Source organism: Corvus kubaryi, unplaced genomic scaffold (assembly GCF_017639235.1).
Source record: "Corvus kubaryi isolate FWS band 111438036 unplaced genomic scaffold, C.kubaryi_AGA036_p1.0 37398, whole genome shotgun sequence".
In the NCBI taxonomy this organism is placed as follows: domain Eukaryota; kingdom Metazoa; phylum Chordata; class Aves; order Passeriformes; family Corvidae; genus Corvus; species Corvus kubaryi.
Window position 1 is genome coordinate 24,172,611 of NW_024581137.1, and position 18,756 is coordinate 24,191,366.

Consider the following 18,756-nt stretch of genomic DNA (forward strand, 5'->3'; position numbering starts at 1 on the left):
CTGCGAGAGTAAAACACATGAAACTTGGAATCCTACCACACTGGTTTGCTCTGGACCCTGGAAACACCTGTTCTCACCAGTTTTTGCTGAGATTTTATCTCCTTCTTCTTCATCAGAGCCAGTCATTCCTCTTAACATGCACTTTGCAGAAGTCATTTACGGTTTCATCTTCTCCAAGGCCAGATGGCTGCAATCCTCAGAGTCATTGTGGAAAGGGCCAAGTTTTGGCATTTACAGCACCTTTACAAATCTTACTGCTGAGAAAGACCCTGGATCATTCCCAGTAAGAGGCTTTTCTTTATATTACGCTACCTTCCCTTAGTACATGTCAGGTATTGTGACGGTGGTTATGGCCTTTGCTGGTGTCAAAAATATCCTAGGTACATACAGGGATTGCAATTATTCAGCATGTTTCCCAGGACCAACAAACGTTTTACGCAAGATCAGCTTCATATAAATTTCTTTCCTTGGTGGGAATGCTCCTCCAGTGTCCATAAAACAGCCATCAGAGACTGACAGCCACTATTTCTCCCTTTACAACCAGCTGCTTGGAAGGCTGGAAGGAATCCGAAGAGATCCCTGGCTCCAGCCTGCTGCCCCAAGGCAATGTCAGCTATATTTCTGAGGGGCCCTTATCTTAAAGCTGTGTATAGCAAAGGCAAGCCTTCCAACCTTTGCTTTTTCAAATGTTGAGCCTAAGCTTCCACTTTGAAATCGAGACCTATTACTCCTTGCATTAGCTACCAAGGACACAGGAAGCAGATTATTCTTTCTTACAACAATTTTATAGGTGTTTCAAGACCATTATGTTTCCTGTTCTCTCTTTTCCTTTCTAGATTAAAAACCTTTAATTTCTCTTGTCTGTCCTCATATATCATGCTTTCTAGGCTTCTGCTCATGCATGTTAAGTACCTCTCATAAACTCTTTTTACTTACCCTCCCTATTTCTTAATGCCTGAAGGATTCCAGCTTGGATGAACACTCCAATTGCAATCTCATCAGTGCAGAACAGACTTGAGGCATTGTTTCCCAGGCCACGCTACCCTTGATTCAACACCTTCTCTGCAAGAGTTTAATAGCATTGTTGGTGGCTAAAAAACAAGTCACGGTGTTTAAGGGACTTCAGGTATCAGCTTGGCATTCCTCATCACAGGGGTCGGAATGCACCTTCAGGAAGAAAAGGACTCAGAAGCTTGGACACATGAATCAATCATTACTTTTCTACAGGTTTTTTTGTTGTTGATGTTGTTTTGCTTTCAAAGAGACTTCCTGCTGTTTCTGCAATAAACTGGAGAACAGTACATCAAATGCCTTGTCAGTAAGATTATGGGGATCTTATGCTCATTAAGGATATAGACTCTTTGGTAAATTACCACCATTCTTCATTTCATTGAGCTACTTCTGTGATGCGGCTCATCCAGACTGCAGCAATTCTTGCTGCCCTGGTTGTTTTGCTACCACAGCCTGTCATCTGTATGCAGTCTTTGCATGTTCCTGGTAAATGCCATACTAGAGCAAAGTTCTTCCTAAAAGCCATATTCCCATGGTGCTTAATGACGATTTCCCTCTAAACCGATGACTAAACTCCTCCCTGTCTTCCTTCAGTTCCTTTAAACCAGCAGGCTGCTTCATCTGAGGTCAACTGAAACCTAGAAGAGATATTTCAAGAACAGCTAGGAGAATTCCATGCATTTTTCCCACTGATGGCAGCAGAAGTTGGACATCTAAATCATATTAACATTTAAAAAAAAATCAGTAAGAATTCTATAAAGCTCAGTTGTGAAACATTGCTTGGCCTCTGAATTATGTGAAACGTTTTAAGATAAATGGTCCATTGTTTTTAATAAATCATTTTTAATCCTAAAGGGTGCTGTTTGTAACTCCCTGAAAATACTGGGACTCATTTCTCAACATTTTGTCTACTTGCATGAGTAATTCCATGTTTCATTTTACAGAGAGCATACACCGTGAAAGGAAAAGGACTTTAAAGAGGGATAGTTCCACACTTTGTTCTGTTTCTCTCTGAGACAGCTTCTTTTCTGTTGCTTTTCTTCATTGAAATGTACTTCATTTAAAATAGAAGACATTGAAACATATCTTGGTACTTTGTGGAAAATATTCCACAGAAAACACCAAGGTATTTAAACAGATACATGAACACGAGTTGATCACTACCTAGTGCAAGAAGCAGTGACTCATGGTTTGGGTACTCAGCTCGAAAAGTAATTTAAAGTATTTTCAAGAAGGAGCTCAGTTTTTCCTGAGAAAATGAACTGCCAACAGAGAGGCAGAATGTAGCATTTTAGCCAGTGCTGCCTGCTCAGCTTGGCAGTGTTAATTTCCAGGATTATTTTCACCTGCCTTTTAATTTCTCTTGGAAATATCCCATCCATTTACTAGGAGGCCAGGTTTCCCACCCACCCTTCAGAACTCTGCAGATGACAAGTGAAGTTACGTGGCTGATCAGGACCAGCCTTATCTCCATGCTCACCTTCAGCTTTCCCTTCTTTCCCTTCTTTTGCACTCACTGTTTACATTCACAAGCCATTTCACGGGGGCACAGATGGCTTCCACTGAAAGTTTGGTCATGGAGTTATTTTGTTGGGGTTTGTGGTTTTTTTTTTGTTTAATATGAAGTGATTCATTGTCTTCAACCCCAAAGCCTGTTTGCTAAAACGTCTCTAATTACTGATCCTCCAGCTGAACCAAAACATCCATTTCCATAGCAAAGGGCAGTAGCAGACACCAGCTTTGCTCCACCTGATTTGCCAGCTTCCAGCTTCCCCAAAATGCTGTACTCTCTCTCCCCTTTCAAAAAGGGAATGCATGCTGATCAGTGAATAATGCCTTTGCTATTGAAAGTAAGTGAACTTAACCGGTAGGGAATATTCCAGAGAAAGGAGTGATTTCCAGCTTAGCACTTAGGATTTCAGAGGGTGGCATTGTTGCGAGTCATGAGCTCATGGGAAATGCAGTTGCAGAAGTGGAGTTTGCCAACAGGAACAGGATTATAGAACATGAAGTTCAGTTGAACTCAACCACAGCTACAGGAAGGTGTTGCTTTTCTTTCTTTTTTTTTATAACTACTGGACTCTCAGCTATCCCTTTAGTAAATATTTCATCCTTCCTTATTCAAAGTGCAACATATTAAAATAGTGTGAAAATACAGCACAGCAGAGACATGGAAAGCTGTCCTCACAAAAATAACTTTTTTGGTGCCTTTTGCCAGGGGAATTGTTTTAAACCATTTATATTTTCTTCAGGGAAGTCTTCTCATTCTAAAAAATGAGGCTGCTCCAATGTCTGTCTGCTTCGTAGCCATTAGCTAACTCATGTTTGTAAAGCACTTTGAGCTCCTCATATAATGAATGTTTCTACATAAATGGGAAAATGTGGTTGGTCCCTGTTAAAGATAAATCACTCTTTAGTCTGGATCTTCCTCTAATCACGAAAAAAAATCCTTTTCTCAGCCCTCTCTAACACAAGGGTTAGGGTTGCTAATTCATTGAGGTTTACAATATTTGGTAAACCCTTACTTCTTTGAAGTCATGTTTTATTTTCAGAGATTAATCTAAAACTCTGAAGTCTAATGCACCTCAGACCTGCAGTTTAGGCATATCCTAATTTTTAAGACCCTATATAAGAATTTGTTAAATCAGACCAATTGGTAGCAAGACCCTGATCTCAAAGCAACTATTTGACTTTAACAGAGAAATAACCTTTTTTACTATCCTAAGTTCTGGCGCCAAGACTCTGCCATGACCTGTGTTATGAAAATAACATAATCTGTGGCAGTATAACAGTACTGAGTTAGTATCAATAGTCTGACAGAGCATAGATAACGAGCACATCGTGCTGTTTTAAAATGGCTCCCTGCCATGTATTTACAAGGGAATGATAAATGGCTTGTATACTTTTTATGGGACTCACAAGATAGCGTGTATCTTCCAGCACTATCTGATGTACAAAGTTAATTTCAGTATTTGCCTCTCAAACAGACAGATTTATGGCGCCCAAGTGCAGTCACACTGGATTGGAGCAAAGGTCCATCCGGGCTGGTAGCTGGGCTCTGCGGCAGCCAGGAGCAAATATTTAGGAAAAGAGTGTAAGAGTAAAGCAAGTGCACAGTTATACTTCCTCTAGTATATCCTCACAGATCCAGCAGACTAGCTGGGGCCTACCTGAGACAGGGATTTAATCCATATCTTTGTATTTAATAGTTTTGATGGCTTTTTTTTCATCTGCAAATTTATTCATAACACTTTCTTCAACCGGCTTATACTTTTTGTGTCCACAACACCCTATGGTGAGGAGCTACACATCTTAATCCATTGGCTGTGAAGAATACTTCCCAACTGCTTTAAACCAGCTTTCTCAAGCTTTTGTGTAGAGAGACAATGGTGTTCTGCTCACCTTCCTTTGCTGTTTGTGATTTTGTATAGGTGTGTTATGTCCATTATATCACTATTTTTGCCCAAGAAAATCTGTAAAATCTCATCTCAAACAAAAACCTTTTCAAACCTATGACAGCTTTTTCACCTCTCTATACACCTTTTCTAGCCCTACCATCTTTTCACTGAAATAAGGACCTGAACTGCCTTTGACAGTCACACTGTGGTCACATCATGAACTTGCAGTCTTCAGGTTTGCCCTCTGTTCCTTTACTGATAAACCTTAACATTTGATTTTCTTTTCTGGACTGCCACAGGGTACTGAGCTGGCATTCTTGCTGAAATAGCCAACACAACAGTTTCAAGTTCTCTTTACTGCACAGTAATAACTTCTGGAGAGTTTACCATTGTAAGGGTTGTTTTCTCTGGACCCATTACTGTACTGACTTTGACTTTCATCTGTCATTCTATTTATCAACTCTTGAGACTGTAGTTTAAACTCTGACTTTTCTGAATAATCAATAGTCTTGTCACCTTGCCCTCCACTGCCTTTTCATTGAGAGCTGCTTCCAGCACTTGACCATTTATTACCCTTTAAAAGTTTTGTCTTTTAAAATATTATTGATTCATGAGAGGACTATTTCTTTTTCAATTAAATAATTTATTGCCCAAGTAACAAGGGAATTGTTCCCCTCAGTTCTGATTGCTGTGGAAGACAGAACTTTTCAAATCCATGCCCTTTTTATACCTAGATCTTCAGTCTTCACACACAAGAATTAAAAGATATGTCTTTCTTTATACATAACAGCTCTGGATCCTGCAGTCAAATATGTATAATTTTAAAATACATATGGTGATTGCTGCACACTCAAAGTAAAACATTGCTTTGGCCAAATAATGCTAGGGTCCAGTAAAGCTCTCCATGTATCCACCAGCAATTATTTATTTTCCAAAGCAGCAGGAAATCAAGATGTCTCTGCATATAAAACTTGGATAAAAAAAGTGGAAAAACTCATAATAGTTCTCTTGTGGCTGAGGCCAGCAGGGACTGTTGGTATACTCCACTGAGTATCAGATATCAACAGCATAATAGGAAAGTTTTTCTGTCCTCAGCAGCTTTTCTCAATTGGGAAATCAAATGTCCTTTCATCCACCAGCCATGGATCAGGATTAGCTTTAGTACATTACTACTTAAAATGCCAGTATAGGATTTGTTAATAGGCATTGTGTCATGCTCATAATGCAAATAACAATAAAAGACAGAACGACTGTCAACCCTGCCCCCAGTTTGTAAGTGGGCTCTTTTTCTTACCATACCAAAGCAGACTGCTTGCCCATCAAAGAGCACACAATATGCATAAATATTTACGTCCAAACCTGTTTTACAATGGATGTCCCTTCTGAAGACAGTATGCTGTCATGCCTTGTTCCTTTCTGGCAGGTTACCCTGCTGCATCTGTAACCAACACAGAGCACATGATGTCTTGCTCCTCAGCTTCTGGTCTTCCTACTCCTTCAACCTTCCAGCTCTGGCACAATTTACAGTTCAGATCAACAGCATTTGTAGCACTCATGGCAAAATCACAAAGAATGAACTGTATTCCTCATGCTCTGGCTGGGGGAGAGACAGACTTTGCCCTGCAGATTTCTGGCTCCCCCTTTCAGGTGCCTTCTCTGACATTTTCAGGAGCAGACTGTCAGTGGGTTATGGGTCTTGTGCCATCTCTCCTGTGGAGCTGGCAGTGTGCATGAATGCAGTGTGGGAGACATCCATTGATCAGCTTTTCTAAGCCAGCAAGAAGCAGAGCTACTCAGCACGTGCAGATGGAAAATAAAAAGCCTTACATCGAGAATTCAGAGCGAAGGACCTTTTACCTATGCCTTAGCAGCTACACACTGCTGAGCAGAGGACAGCAGCAACCACACCTTGTGAATGGATCTGCTAGGGAAGGTGGCAGAGAGAGATTAAAAACTATTTTGGTGCCCACTGAGATTACTCCAGGCCCAACACAAAACAATGTTTATACACTCAACTGGTGAGATGCCTATGTGCTATTTTTTAAAGCTCCCCACCACTTCTGGCAAGAGCGAACCGTTCATCCCTTGTAATGCCTTAAGCATCCAGACATCCTTTTACACAAGTATTAAGAACATCAGATTAACTCTTCCTCCCCAAGGAATCTAATAAAATTATAGGCCTGACTTACTCCTGGTTTAGTTATATACATTACTCTTAAATTTAAGACAAATTCAGTTAATCCTATAGTGTGTCATTAGTTGTGGATAGCAGTCAGTTGTAGAAAATCTGGGAAAGTTGTGTCCTTAGCTGAGTCATCAGTGTTAAGAGGAAGGCCTGCAAACATGAAAATTAACATTTATACCACTGTTGCTAATGTATAAAGCTTTAGGATATTTATGTTTAACATAATTGTAAGCCTGATTAAAACCTCTTGGGATCTCCTGGTTGTGTTTTCCCTTGACGTACCAGTCTGCAAATTTCAGTATGCCTCGTGAGACCTCAGAGGGCAGAATGAGTGTGAAGACCGATGCATCAAAGAGCAAAAGGTTTAAGTGTTATGGAAAGCTTAAATCCTCCAAACACGATCACTCCTGATGGAGAACCAGAATCAACAGCAGCAGCTATTGTCAGTGCCCAACAAATAAAACTTGTAAACTGCATGTTTTCAAACTCATAGGAGGGTGAGATAAAAAATTTTGTGAGCAGCAGATTGTATCTGGGATTCACAATTCCTACAGGTTAAAATCTCAGTAGTTACTAAAAGTCAGTTGTCTGATTTCCTTGCCTTAATTTGGTGATGCAGCTTAGAATAGCCCCTGCTCCAGAGGAACTTGGAGTTCCTTTGAATAAACTCTGGATTTTTTTTGTTGTTGTTGTTTTATAAACAGATTGTGAAGTACGTATGACAGAAGAAGTATTTTTAGTGATTTTTTTCCTTGGGGTTATTACAGTGGTGTAAAATAGTCTTTCTCTGTGAGACTGAGGCTGTTGCTGAAGAATCCTACACAATCACAGAATATTCTCTATTGGAAGGGACCCACAAGGATCAAGTCAAACTCTTAAGTGCATGGCCCATAGGGGGTTTGAATTCATGACTTTGGCATTATTGGCACCATGCTCTAACAACTATGAATGAAGACCTAAAAACATAAACTATGAACATAAACTATAAGAAGCTACTAGGTGTCAGCTCAGGAAATAATCAATGTTAAGCAATTTTATGTACACATGAAAGGGTCAGCTTCACATGGCTGGAGTTGTACATGTAAAATTCTCACCCTTCTTGCACATTAAAATTTTACCAGGGCATACTCTAGATCATCTTAAGGTTACAACATAACTGATTTAAAAAATATTTCCCTTGGTAGATAAGTCTAAAATCTAGAGTCACTAGAAAGAGTACATGAGTGTAAAAGCTATCTTCTACTGCAAGGGAAGGCTGGAGATGACGGACCTGGGTGTCTCCATTGGGAAAGAGATGAAACCTCCCAAAGGATGAGGCCTTTCACAACAGCCTCTCCCTGTAGCAGGAAGGACATTGTCTATTACTGTGTAATTCTGAATATTTTATTGTTTGAACTTTGGACAGTTTAATTTCTATAAACACCAGCATGCCATTTCACCCTGCATATGCCTGGAGCCATCTTTTGTGTTTATTGTTGTTTTGGTTTTTTTAAAATGTTGAACATGACAAAGCATTTTGAAGATACTTCATGTTCTAGTGCAGGCACAGGAACTGCTGCCAAGTACTTGTTCACCCCTAGGAGCAGAAAGCTGTCCCTTCTGTTCATGCAGCTCCCATGCAGAGGAATTCAAAAGCATTTAGGAAATACTATCTGCCTGTGAACAAGTACACAATGTGAAAAATTAGCCACAGCCACAATTAGATAAAATCTGGCAAAGTTATAGCTCATTGTAGCAGCTGCAAAAGGTACCTGCTAGGTTTGAACCAGAGAGAAACCAGCACTGACAAATGCAGCCCTCTTTTGTAAAGGGTCATTGCTCTGGTACAAATTACTTTTGGTGTGATAGCAAAGCCATGTTCCCTAAGGAATTGCAGTTTTGGGCTCCACTCCAGCATGGGACTCCTCAAAGCTTAGGTGCTGGGTTCGGGTGAAAGTTCTAAGGACAGTCATGAGTACTTTGTGTCCTACCTTTCTTCTGGATCATGCTTTCATCAAGGCTACCTCCAGAGCCTTGGATTGCTTCTAGAGCTCATATGCCAGCACCATTTCTTCCGCAAAGACACATAGAGCTTACTTTCATTTTTTCTTTAACAAGATACAGGTTTTTACCAGGTCACACCAAACATTCATCTAATCCAGCACCCTCTGACAGTAATTGATAGCAAATACTCCCTTCTCATCTCCTGAATAGGATGAACACAGGATAACTCTTCTGCTAAGCTCTCCCACTTCTGACGAGACATCAACACCAACTGTTAGAGAAATTACTATTGGGGGATTATAACCCCATCTTTGTACTGGAATTTGCCTAACAGTTTTTGAGCCCCATCAACAGCACTGAGATACCTAACTTGACATTTAAAGCACTTACAAGGAGGGCGGCTTCCTCAATTATGTTTCCCTCATGCCTGAGGGGACTCAGACCTACCACTGTCACAAGAGATACCTGGGGCCATAAATCTTCCCAGTCTATTGGATGGGCAGGTTTCTCTAACTGCCTGATACCACAAGGCATCTTCATCTTCAGGCATATTTTTAATAGCCTCTGGGCAGGTTGAGGATGAAGATTAACAGCACACGGTAACAGAACAGCTGTAAGGAAGACTGATTAAAATGGCACAGGGGTGATACATTGCCATAAGCTTAAAAAGAGGACTGTCAATGTGCCTTTCTTAAAAACCAATTATAGGAGTGAAAAGTCTGCACGTTCTCTACAAGTTGGGATCTCATCCATCGGAAAGGATAAAGAGCCTCAGGTTTAAAGTCCTTCAGAGCACACACACTGCTTCCTACTGGAGTGTAAGGGCACCTAGATCCATCCCCCATAGTCAGCTGCGTCTTCAGATACGATCCTGCCACTCACAATCACAAGAATGTATTGGTTGTGTTAATCAACAGATAAGGCCTTAAACAAGGGAATCCCTCCCCATAAATTTAGCTCTCTTTTATCACTTAAAAATTACTTTTCTCCAAGTTATTTTCTTAGACAAGCCTTCAGTGAACCACTCCCCTTCTTAAATTTGTCAAACATTTCCAGATGATATTGCCATGCTAAAGGCAGATGAAAGCAGGTGGTAAAGCTGTCACAGCAACAGGCAGCAGCAACACAACTCCCACAAGTAGCTTTGATTTGGCAAAGAAGATGAAGAGGCACTTCTGCAGAATCCCTGTGGCATTAACTTTGCTGGAAGTAGCTTCTACTTTGCATTTTGTTGGTTGAGCAAGTTCTCTTTCCTCTCGAGGGACTGCCAAGGTGCTTTAGGAGACATGCGGTAGACTCGGCCTCCTCAGGCCCAGTGCCACTGAGGAGTCACATGGGGTGTGCAGGGATGCCCCAACTCCCAAGGAAGACAGGAAGGACAATATTTTCAAAACGTTTCCTGCATGCTGATTTGCACAGGTCCATGTCTAAAAGCAAATCCTTCACACATACTGGCAGGTGGCATCTTATATGCAGATGCCAAAGGCTGGGTGTCAAATACATCCTGAAAATATCTCACTTGCTAGTGCACACTGGGCATGCAGAAGTTCCCAATCTCAAGAAGCCAAATTTATGCTGCTATTTTTGCCTCTTCCCTAATTACAGGCACTTTTTTGGTATCACTTGTAGAGACTGTTATAGAGCACACAAATGCCATAAAGTACCAGCAAAGCCTTGGCAAGTGACCTTTCCCCAGCCTTGGGAAAAAGCCCTGAGAACCTTTACAGTGATGGTTCAGACCCAAAACCAAGTTAAAATTGTACTGCTGGTTCCTACTCTGGATTAAAGGGTTTCGAAAGGTGTCGTATGACTGCTGCTTGACATGGGCATTTGTTGAAGCAAATATTTTAAAAAAGAGCTTGAACAGCTCTTAATTGAAAGGGTTTGTATTGTGCTGTGTGAGGGTGTGCCCCATCCTGGCTGGCAAAGCAAAACAGGTAAAGGCCAAAGCAGTAACTAACAGAGAAACACGGGGAGGGATGGCGGGGCTCCGCACACCTCCGGACTTAAAACTCTCTTCAACCTTTGGTCTTGTTCTCAAAGCAAACAAAAGCACGAGAGAAGGTTCCATTGAGGTGTATAAAGAAGCTGTTTAGCAGTAAAAGCTGATCTACAGGCAGTGGACAAAAGAACAATAGCCCTGCCGAAATGCTACACGGGGCTGAGGTTTGCTAAGGAATAATTTCAAGTCGAGACTGGAAAAGATCAAATAGCAGCTGGAAAGCAAGAATATACCAGGGAGGAGGGGAAAAAGCAGCTACACTACTTCAGCACAAACAGCTGAAAATACAGAATAAAGAATACATGTGATATTAGGCAGCTTTTTTGCATTGTTAATTCCATTTGCACTGGTAAATAAAACAGAAATTTTCCTTTTTAACCTTCTCATCTAGTACAATTTTGACAGTTTTGTGTAATTGCAGTCCCTTTTTTATGAGGTTTTACTGAAGCTTAGAGCCACAAGGGTACTGAGACACCACTGAAGTAAATGGAATCAGACACCTCAATGCCTTTGTCAGTGTGACCCTTTGACCACACTGGAAATCTGCAGGTGCAGGAGGGAAGACATATTCCCACACAATCACACTGGTTTACATACACATCTTAGGATATAACTAAATTGTTTTTCCTATGTGTGCAAGTGGGATGCCAATGCCACAGATGCAATTCCCCTTCTGCCCGTCTCTGGTTCTCGTTGAAGTCTCAGCCATGCCCTGGAAGACGCTGTGCAATGATGTGCTAAGTTTAAGTCATGTTAAAACTCCCACACACGCAAAGGTTCCTCTCAGAGGTCTAAAACTTTAGAAAGCCCATTTGACATTCTTGCCACCGCTTATTACACCTTGGTTTTCTTAGGTAGTTTTGGCACAGTCTGATTTCTATTCTCAGACTTAATGCATAATTTTGTTCACACATTTAGAAGCTTTACATTAGCCCTATATCCTGCATTTCCTTTCTTTAAAGTAGGAATGATGCATGCTTCTTTTCAGGAAGATGAAAGGATCAGTCTTCAGGTGAACTCACTTCTCCAGAGCTTGCCACTACTGCAAGGTATTGTTATGAGTTTGAGTTTAAGTTTATGCATAAGTCATAGGTATATCTTCAAATTTTATGGAAACCTTTTGCAGGTGATAAGCTCAGCCAAATTTCTGTTTCAGCAGGAAAAAAAGTGAACAGCAATCAATAAAACTAGAGAGGTAAGTGTGTAAGAATACTCATTAAAAAGGTATCTGTATGGTAAACTATTACAGCAGAAAAATAAAAATATACAGATTAAGGAAAAATAGCTGTCATCAACAAAAACAGATAATATTTTAAGTGCTTCAACTGATCATTTAAAATGGGGCCTCAGCTTTTCAAAGCTTATGTGATTTCAGTCATAGTCAGGAATGTTTGCTGTTCTAAGGTGATTCTTCACTTTTTCACTCTTTGCCATTTCAGAGGCAATTCAGCAGATGTTAATTAACACCTGTGATAGCTAATATATTACCTAGAGGCATTTTCCTATCTACTGTTAGTCAGCTGAGAATTGAGCCAGGAACAAAACATAACTTGCCAGCCTTGCAGGAAGAATTAAACTACCTCTAAATGCCCAGTGCAGTATCTAGCTGTGGGTTTGTCTCTTCCTTAAATGCGTGCCAGTGCAAAATGCTGTCCTTGTATATTCTGTACATCTGCCTATTTCATAAACTCCACTTCTCTAGCTGTTTTAGGGTCTAGCAGGGAGATTGTTTTAGCACTGGTATACCAAGAAAGGAACACAAGAATAGGGAAGTCAGAAAATACGTTTTTCTCTCATCCTCCTCCTCCTCCTCCTCCTTTTTGCAGAGGTCTGAGCTACAGCATTTCTAGGAAGTACTGTTGGCAGGATTTCTCTTTGAAGTTTACACCATGGTCCTAGTCCTGGGCCCAATGATGTTAAACAGGACAGGTGAACCAATTCTGGTTTTTGGAAACTTATCACTGAAAGCACATGCCAAGATAAACACAACCAAGAATGCACAGACTATGAGGCTCCTTCTGTTTCCCAGGTAGTCATAGTTCCAGAATCAAAACTAAGGCTCAGTTCTGCTCCTGTTCATAAAATTCAGTGGGAAAGAACCCAGAAATAGATCTATTTTAACTTTTCCCTTGGCCACTGAAGTGCTGCCCACTCTCCTGTCACTGAGAAGCTCCTGTGAGATCAGCGGACAGTTTATCTGCTCAAACATTTACAGACTGAGGATAAAACAAAGACCTGGAAAGCAAAATGAACTTAAGTCAGCAGTGGGAAAAAAAAAGTGAGTCACCAAAGTTCAAGTGCACACTACCTGTAATTTTTCACTTCAACAGGCATACAGAGGTATGGTTCTTATTTTCGGTAATGGGGAGAGTCATGTTGTTTACCTCCTGATGTAAAAGGAACTAGCACGATGAATAACTTTGGATGAGGGGAAAGACCTGAGACATTGCAAACAGGCAGCAGAAGATTCACAGAACACATAGGCTTGTGTCTGAGAATCAAGCCTATTTCCCATATCCGGAAACACCCAATAGTCTGGTAACTAATACCCTGAAGAAAACCATTCTATCTCATTTTACTTGCAAGAAACATGATGTTTAGATCTGATGAGGATTACTCACTAGGGTAGATTCTTTGTTTAAAACTATGCCTTACAGCTATCATGGAAAACCACTTGCTATCCCCAAAACACGTGTTAGCTGATGTTATATTGCTTTATCTAGATAAAATGGGCAGTAAATCAAATTCATAAGCTGCAGCTGCTAATCAATATGCTTTAGCTGAGGACTACATTCAAATACTGTTTCTTAGAGCTACTTGTGAATTTCAGATGTGTCATTAAGGAAAAACTGATAAACTACTTCACTACTTCTGGTGTCTATAAAACTGAGCAACTTTCTTTCTTTTGTTGTATTCTGAAATGAAAAATCACAGCCAGCAGGTCTCCCACCTTATTTATAATAAATTAGTGATGAAGGGGAAAGGTTTGCTTTTGGAAACAGTGTAATTATATGGTCTCAAATATCATTCTATAACCAACCCTCTCTTGCTCCAGCTTTTAAAAGGCATCTTAGAAAATACCAGGTTTGGGTTTCTTTGTTTTGTTCTACCACATAGAATCCCAAGAGGCAGCAAAATGAGCTTCCAGTTTGTGCATGCACTTGAAACAGCTTGCCTTCCGATGAGATACCAGCTGCTTAAATGAGCCAAATTAAACATGGGCTTTAAGGTGGAGCATCCAGCTGCCCTGGCCAGGCCAAGGCCAGGAGCTCTGTCCTTCAGATTTTAGCCTTCATATGAGGTTATCTTGCTAAGGGATAAGAGACTTGATATTTTAAATATAAAATTATCACTGGTGGCACTAAAATGAAGAGAGAACTAAAAAAACCACAAACCAAAAAAACCACCACTACTGCCATAAAAACCCCTAAAAACCCCAAACCAAAAAAAAACCCAAAAACCAAAACCAAACTCAAAAAGCCTACAATTCTCTTGGGGGGGGGGGGGGCCCCCCCCCAAAAAAAAAACAACTAAACAACCCTCCAAACAGTGAAGACTCTTCTCTTCCCCTGTACGGTAAGGTCCCTCCTCCATTCTCTCAGTTCAGTTTAAGTCATACCCTGACATAACATCTGAGGTTAGAAGTCTTGAGGCTTTCAAGGCATTTATTCCAGCGTTTCCAATTTAGGATCATTTTCTGCAGGTGCTCCCTATAATCTGTGTTGAGGTCCAGACTGACCAACCTACAATAGCAGGGAATGATTCACCAGGCAACTACTCAGAGATTTATTTTTAGTTTTGGCAAGAGCAGGAATAAGCAAGCATATACTTTGCAAGTTTATTTGAAAAGTTCTCTATTTGCTAAATATTTATTTTTTGGCCTAAACCAGCAATCCTTAGTATCTGGGACAATATTAAGAAAATTGCACTAGAACTGACTCCACTGAGGTTCACCTCATCTGCTTATTTCCATTTATTTTGTCAATATGTCACTGTTCGCTTTTAAAAATAAACTGCAAGTTTATTTTTTCAGTCACCCTATTTTTCCTCAACTTACTTTCTGATGCATCATCTTTATAAAGAAGATGAGAAAAATACCCACATTAAGAGTGCAAACTGCCTTTTAATAATCCAATGCCCAGAAATGCACTATTGTTACAACAGAGCAAGTATTGTCCAATACATAAGAAATTATTTCCACTTCAAGGGTTAAAAAAAATGATTCAGGTGCTCCATAAAATGCCAAGAGTTTTTTTCTGTATCAGCTTAATTCATTTACATGTGTACAGATTACTTAAGCTTTATTTGGTGCTCAGGCTGAGAAACAAGAGGACTATTTCCGTGCAACAGGCTGGTTATGGCCAAGAGGCCTTCTCCCTCCTCCTGGTACATGGGTGAGCACTAAGCTGCAGGTATTGCTGTCACAGAGGGTGAGGAAAGTGAGACGAGGCAGTCAGCCCCTTTTCTCATGGATCTAGTTTTTCAGTGGCTGCTATCATATTCATTGAAGCAAGGATTTGACTGAGCAGGAAGATAGAATTACGTCTCCTTCCCACAGCTCAAGGTCAGGATAAAGATGGAGGAGGGCTGTGAGGCATTTTACATGTGTTTATTGACTCCATATTCTGACCAAATTTCCAAGATGAAAGTATCATATGCAAGGATTAAGACATGGCTAATATTTAGTCACATATTAACCAGTATTGATACTGAATCTTAGCAGCAGCATGCCAGACTTCTCAAATAAAAACCAAATTGGAGATTTCTTATGCCTAGGTAAAGATTTGCAACTAACAAACCTGAGGCATTTCCAAAGAGCAAACAGAGGTTTACTGTAGAACAATGCAGCTTTGAGGTACAGAAGAGAGGAGGAAACTGTATTTTCACAAAAGTGAAAGGATTAAAAACACAGAAAAGCATCTACATGAGCTATATAAAACAATAGCCTGAATTCATTCTCCACCCTCTGGGTAGTTCTGAGGATTTGACCCTCACAGAACTCACGCCAAACCAGATACAGGAGTTAAGAAATGCATCAGTGCAATTTCTAGTTACTTGTTCTTCCATTTTGGAGACACACATACAAAAACGTTTCTTTGGACCATAGAATACATAAATACAGGCAGACTGTTTCTGCCTGTGACAAACATGAACAGTTTGCCTTCCAAAGGTAGTATGACAACCCTGGCAGGAAAGCCATCCCTTTCTGCCTCCTTCCCCCTCACTCCCATCCTGGGTTAACCGTAACTGGAATACGGTTCTTCTTTATCCACCTCTGATTCCAGCTTTTAAACTTTCCTCCTTCTCTCTCACCCCCCTTTTTCCAAGAATAGGTTTGCTCCAATTGCTTCTTCTCAAGAGAAGTCTTTCAGATGCCCCTTGACTGAAGAGGCCTCCCGTAAGAAAAGCACCTCTGAGGAGAAAGTTTAAAGAGCTCCCCTCACCCTGCCCCAGATCTTTGCTTGCTCAGCATGGAGTCAACAACATAAAAAGGCAGTCCAAATCCAGTACCTTGTAGTTTTACTAAATGAAATTTAAAAAGCAAGTATCTACACAGTGGGTAAAAAAGAAAATGCTTTCATGGAAATCGATTTGACGCTATAGTCCCTTTGTCCTTGGGTTCCAGAGTCTGAAGGAGTGAATGACCAGTGAGCACCTCAGCAGTTAGGTTGTCTTGAGTTTATTGCACAGGAGCTTTCAAGGCTCATTACATATTACTGTGCACATTGAACCATGGGGCACTTGCCCAGCATCTAGTGCATCATTTCAGTGATTGTCAGTGGCCGGTTTAATCCATATTTTCAACTGGAACTCAGTTCTTATTTCCTTTCCAGTCACTTTTTATTTTTAATTGACCGCAAATGATTAGTTACAACCAAACAAAATCATAACTGCAAAATACTTGACTGTTAGGAAATAATCTTCAGTCCCTGCCATTAAGTAGTATCTTGTATTCAGAAAAGGTCTAAAACCATTTTAACAATATAAAGTATATTGCAAATGCTTTTAAAATAAATAAGTCAGTTGTTGCTACATCACCTATTATCAAGAAATGTATAATTGCCAAGTATTTTTAACTAATTTTGCTCTGTAAGGCACACACCACCAGTACAAATCTGGCTTATATTTACTCGTCCAAAAATCCAAGAGCACTTAGAGGGAGCAGATAGCTGCTCAAGTGAAAGCAAATTATCTCACCATAATAAGAAATCCTGGGGCACTTAACCTTGCTTCAAAAGCCTTGGACGTGGTAAATAGTAAACACTTCCAGGGGTACCCAAGCCTATTTCCACATTAGAACTGCAACCCTGCTTGTGCTCTCCAGGGCTGGTCTCATCTCCCAGAACAATGTCTGCATCTTATCACACAAGTTCTTCATTGGAGCTTCATTATGCCAGTTATCACCAATTATGCTAAAATCATGTATCCCCTGGATAAATAGTGCGAATTGCTAGACAACATGGGCCTCCCTCTGAACATAACTATGAGGGACCAGTCTCTGAAACATCTGCTCAACAACACAGTAAGAAGAGGGAGAACACCAGCATGGTCCTGCCTTTTCCATGTGTAAATGTGATCTGATGTGGGACATGAGGGAATGCAAGAGCCTGCCCCTCACAATACCTCTCTTTTGACCCCCGTGGGGGGCGGAGGATGTGTTCGTGGCTAACGGCAGGACAGGCGCGCTTTCGGCACCGCCGGAGGTCCTCGGCCCTGAAATTAGATAAGAGCACTTTGTTGCGCCTCCTCGGCTTGAGAGCCAAAAGGAGCTGGGTCACAGGCCTCAGAAGTCAACACGTTGGCTCCTGGCAAGGGCTGCGGGAAGGTTCAGAGACCCCACCATCGGCCTTGGGATAGCACCTTTGAGTCCGCTCACCACAGTACAGGGAGTGGGGTGTTTATTTGTGGGTTTTTTTAAAGACAATCACATCGTCCCATCATCCGGGGGTTTGGTATTGGCGGTGCTCATGTAACACAACACGCGATTCCGTCGCCTGGCAGCGGTGCCGGGCTCCCCGCAGTGTCCGGGAGGCCGCTGCCACACGCCTACAGGTCACCAAGCATGGGTCCAAGCACAGCTGTGGGGCAGTCACTGACTCCGGCCGCCTGTCCCGCCAGTTCTCCGGCCACCCATCCAGTGGCAGCTCCTCGGCAATGTCCTCCTGGGCTACTCGGCCCCTTGGGCGGCATGGCTTGGTGCGCCGCCGCCGTCGAAGACCTCGGGGCTGTCGGCCAGCAGCGAGGTGCGCACCTTCCGCCGCTCCTTGAAGCGGCCCGAGTGCGACACTCGGAGGCTCCGCCGGCTGCCGACTCCCGTTCCCGCGGCATCGCCGCTGCCGAAAGGAGGGGGCTGCTCCTCCCGGCCGTCGGGGCTGGGGGGGTCGGTGGGGGTCTCGCTGGCGGCGGGGTGCGGAGGGGCTACCGCCGCTTCTTTGTGCTTCTTCTTACTGGTCAGCGATTTCCACCAGGGCCCCGCCGAGCTCTTCACGCCGGCCCGAGGAGCGGCGGTGGCCGCGGCGCTGTCCGCCATCTCGGGCTCCTGCGGGGAAGAAGAGGGCGAGGGCAGGTTGGCAGCTGGGCACACCGCCTCCCCGCTCGGGCGGCGCCGGGACCCCTCTTGCCCAGCACCGGGGGGCGGGCAGCGCTGCCGGGGAGGTGTGCCCGGCGCCCGGGAGCGGCCAGCGGGGAGGGACGGGTCCTGCGCCGGCGGCCGGGCGGGCACGGGGGGGACGCTCTGCGCCCCGTCGAGCGGCTCGGAAGCGCCGCCCGCCTCCGTGCACGGCTCGCACAGTCACAGGTAAATAAAGCCCCGGAGCTGAGCCGCGGGACCCACTCCCTGCACTCGCCACCCCCCATCTCCAGAAGTAGACCCGAGGTCCGGTACCTTGGGGCTGCTGCGTCCCCGCGAGACGAGGCCGGGAGCCCGGGGCGTCCTGGAGCTCCCCTCTCTCCCTCCTTCCCTCCTCTCCCCGCCCCCCAGCTCCCTGCGCAACAGGTACGGGAGGCGACACTGACCTGCGGCGCCCGCCCGGCGCTGCGGGAGCACCCTCCTGCCCCACGGGAAGCGCGGCCACTGCCGCCGCACGGCCCCGCGGTGCCCCGGCGCGGCGGGGAAGGAGGGCAGCGGGCGGCGGGGCGGGCGGCCGGGCGGCTGTGCGGGGCGGTGCGGAGCGGAG

General features: G+C 43.0%; 1 protein-coding gene across 2 annotated transcripts; it reads right to left on the reverse strand.

The window, feature by feature from the left end:
• Positions 1 to 14,682: 14,682 nt before the first annotated feature.
• On the reverse strand, positions 14,683 to 18,724 carry PRR15 (proline rich 15). Of its 2 annotated transcripts, none has more exons than XM_042042757.1 (2): positions 18,596 to 18,724; positions 14,683 to 18,119 (listed from the first exon to the last, which is right to left on the reverse strand). In XM_042042757.1, exon 2 carries the CDS (start codon positions 18,108 to 18,110, stop codon positions 17,748 to 17,750), a length of 363 nt encoding a protein of 120 aa, XP_041898691.1. In that variant the 5' UTR covers positions 18,111 to 18,119; positions 18,596 to 18,724; the 3' UTR covers positions 14,683 to 17,747. The 2 variants fall into 2 exon arrangements, with proteins under 2 accessions (XP_041898691.1, XP_041898692.1); XM_042042758.1 differs by lacking the exon at positions 18,596 to 18,724 and adding an exon at positions 18,465 to 18,542.
• Positions 18,725 to 18,756: the final 32 nt, after the last annotated feature.

Coding starts and splice junctions, on each gene's coding strand:
- PRR15 (XM_042042757.1), bottom strand. CDS start 18,110: ATGGCGGACAGCGCCGCGGCCACCGCCGCTCCTCGGGCCGGCGTGAAG.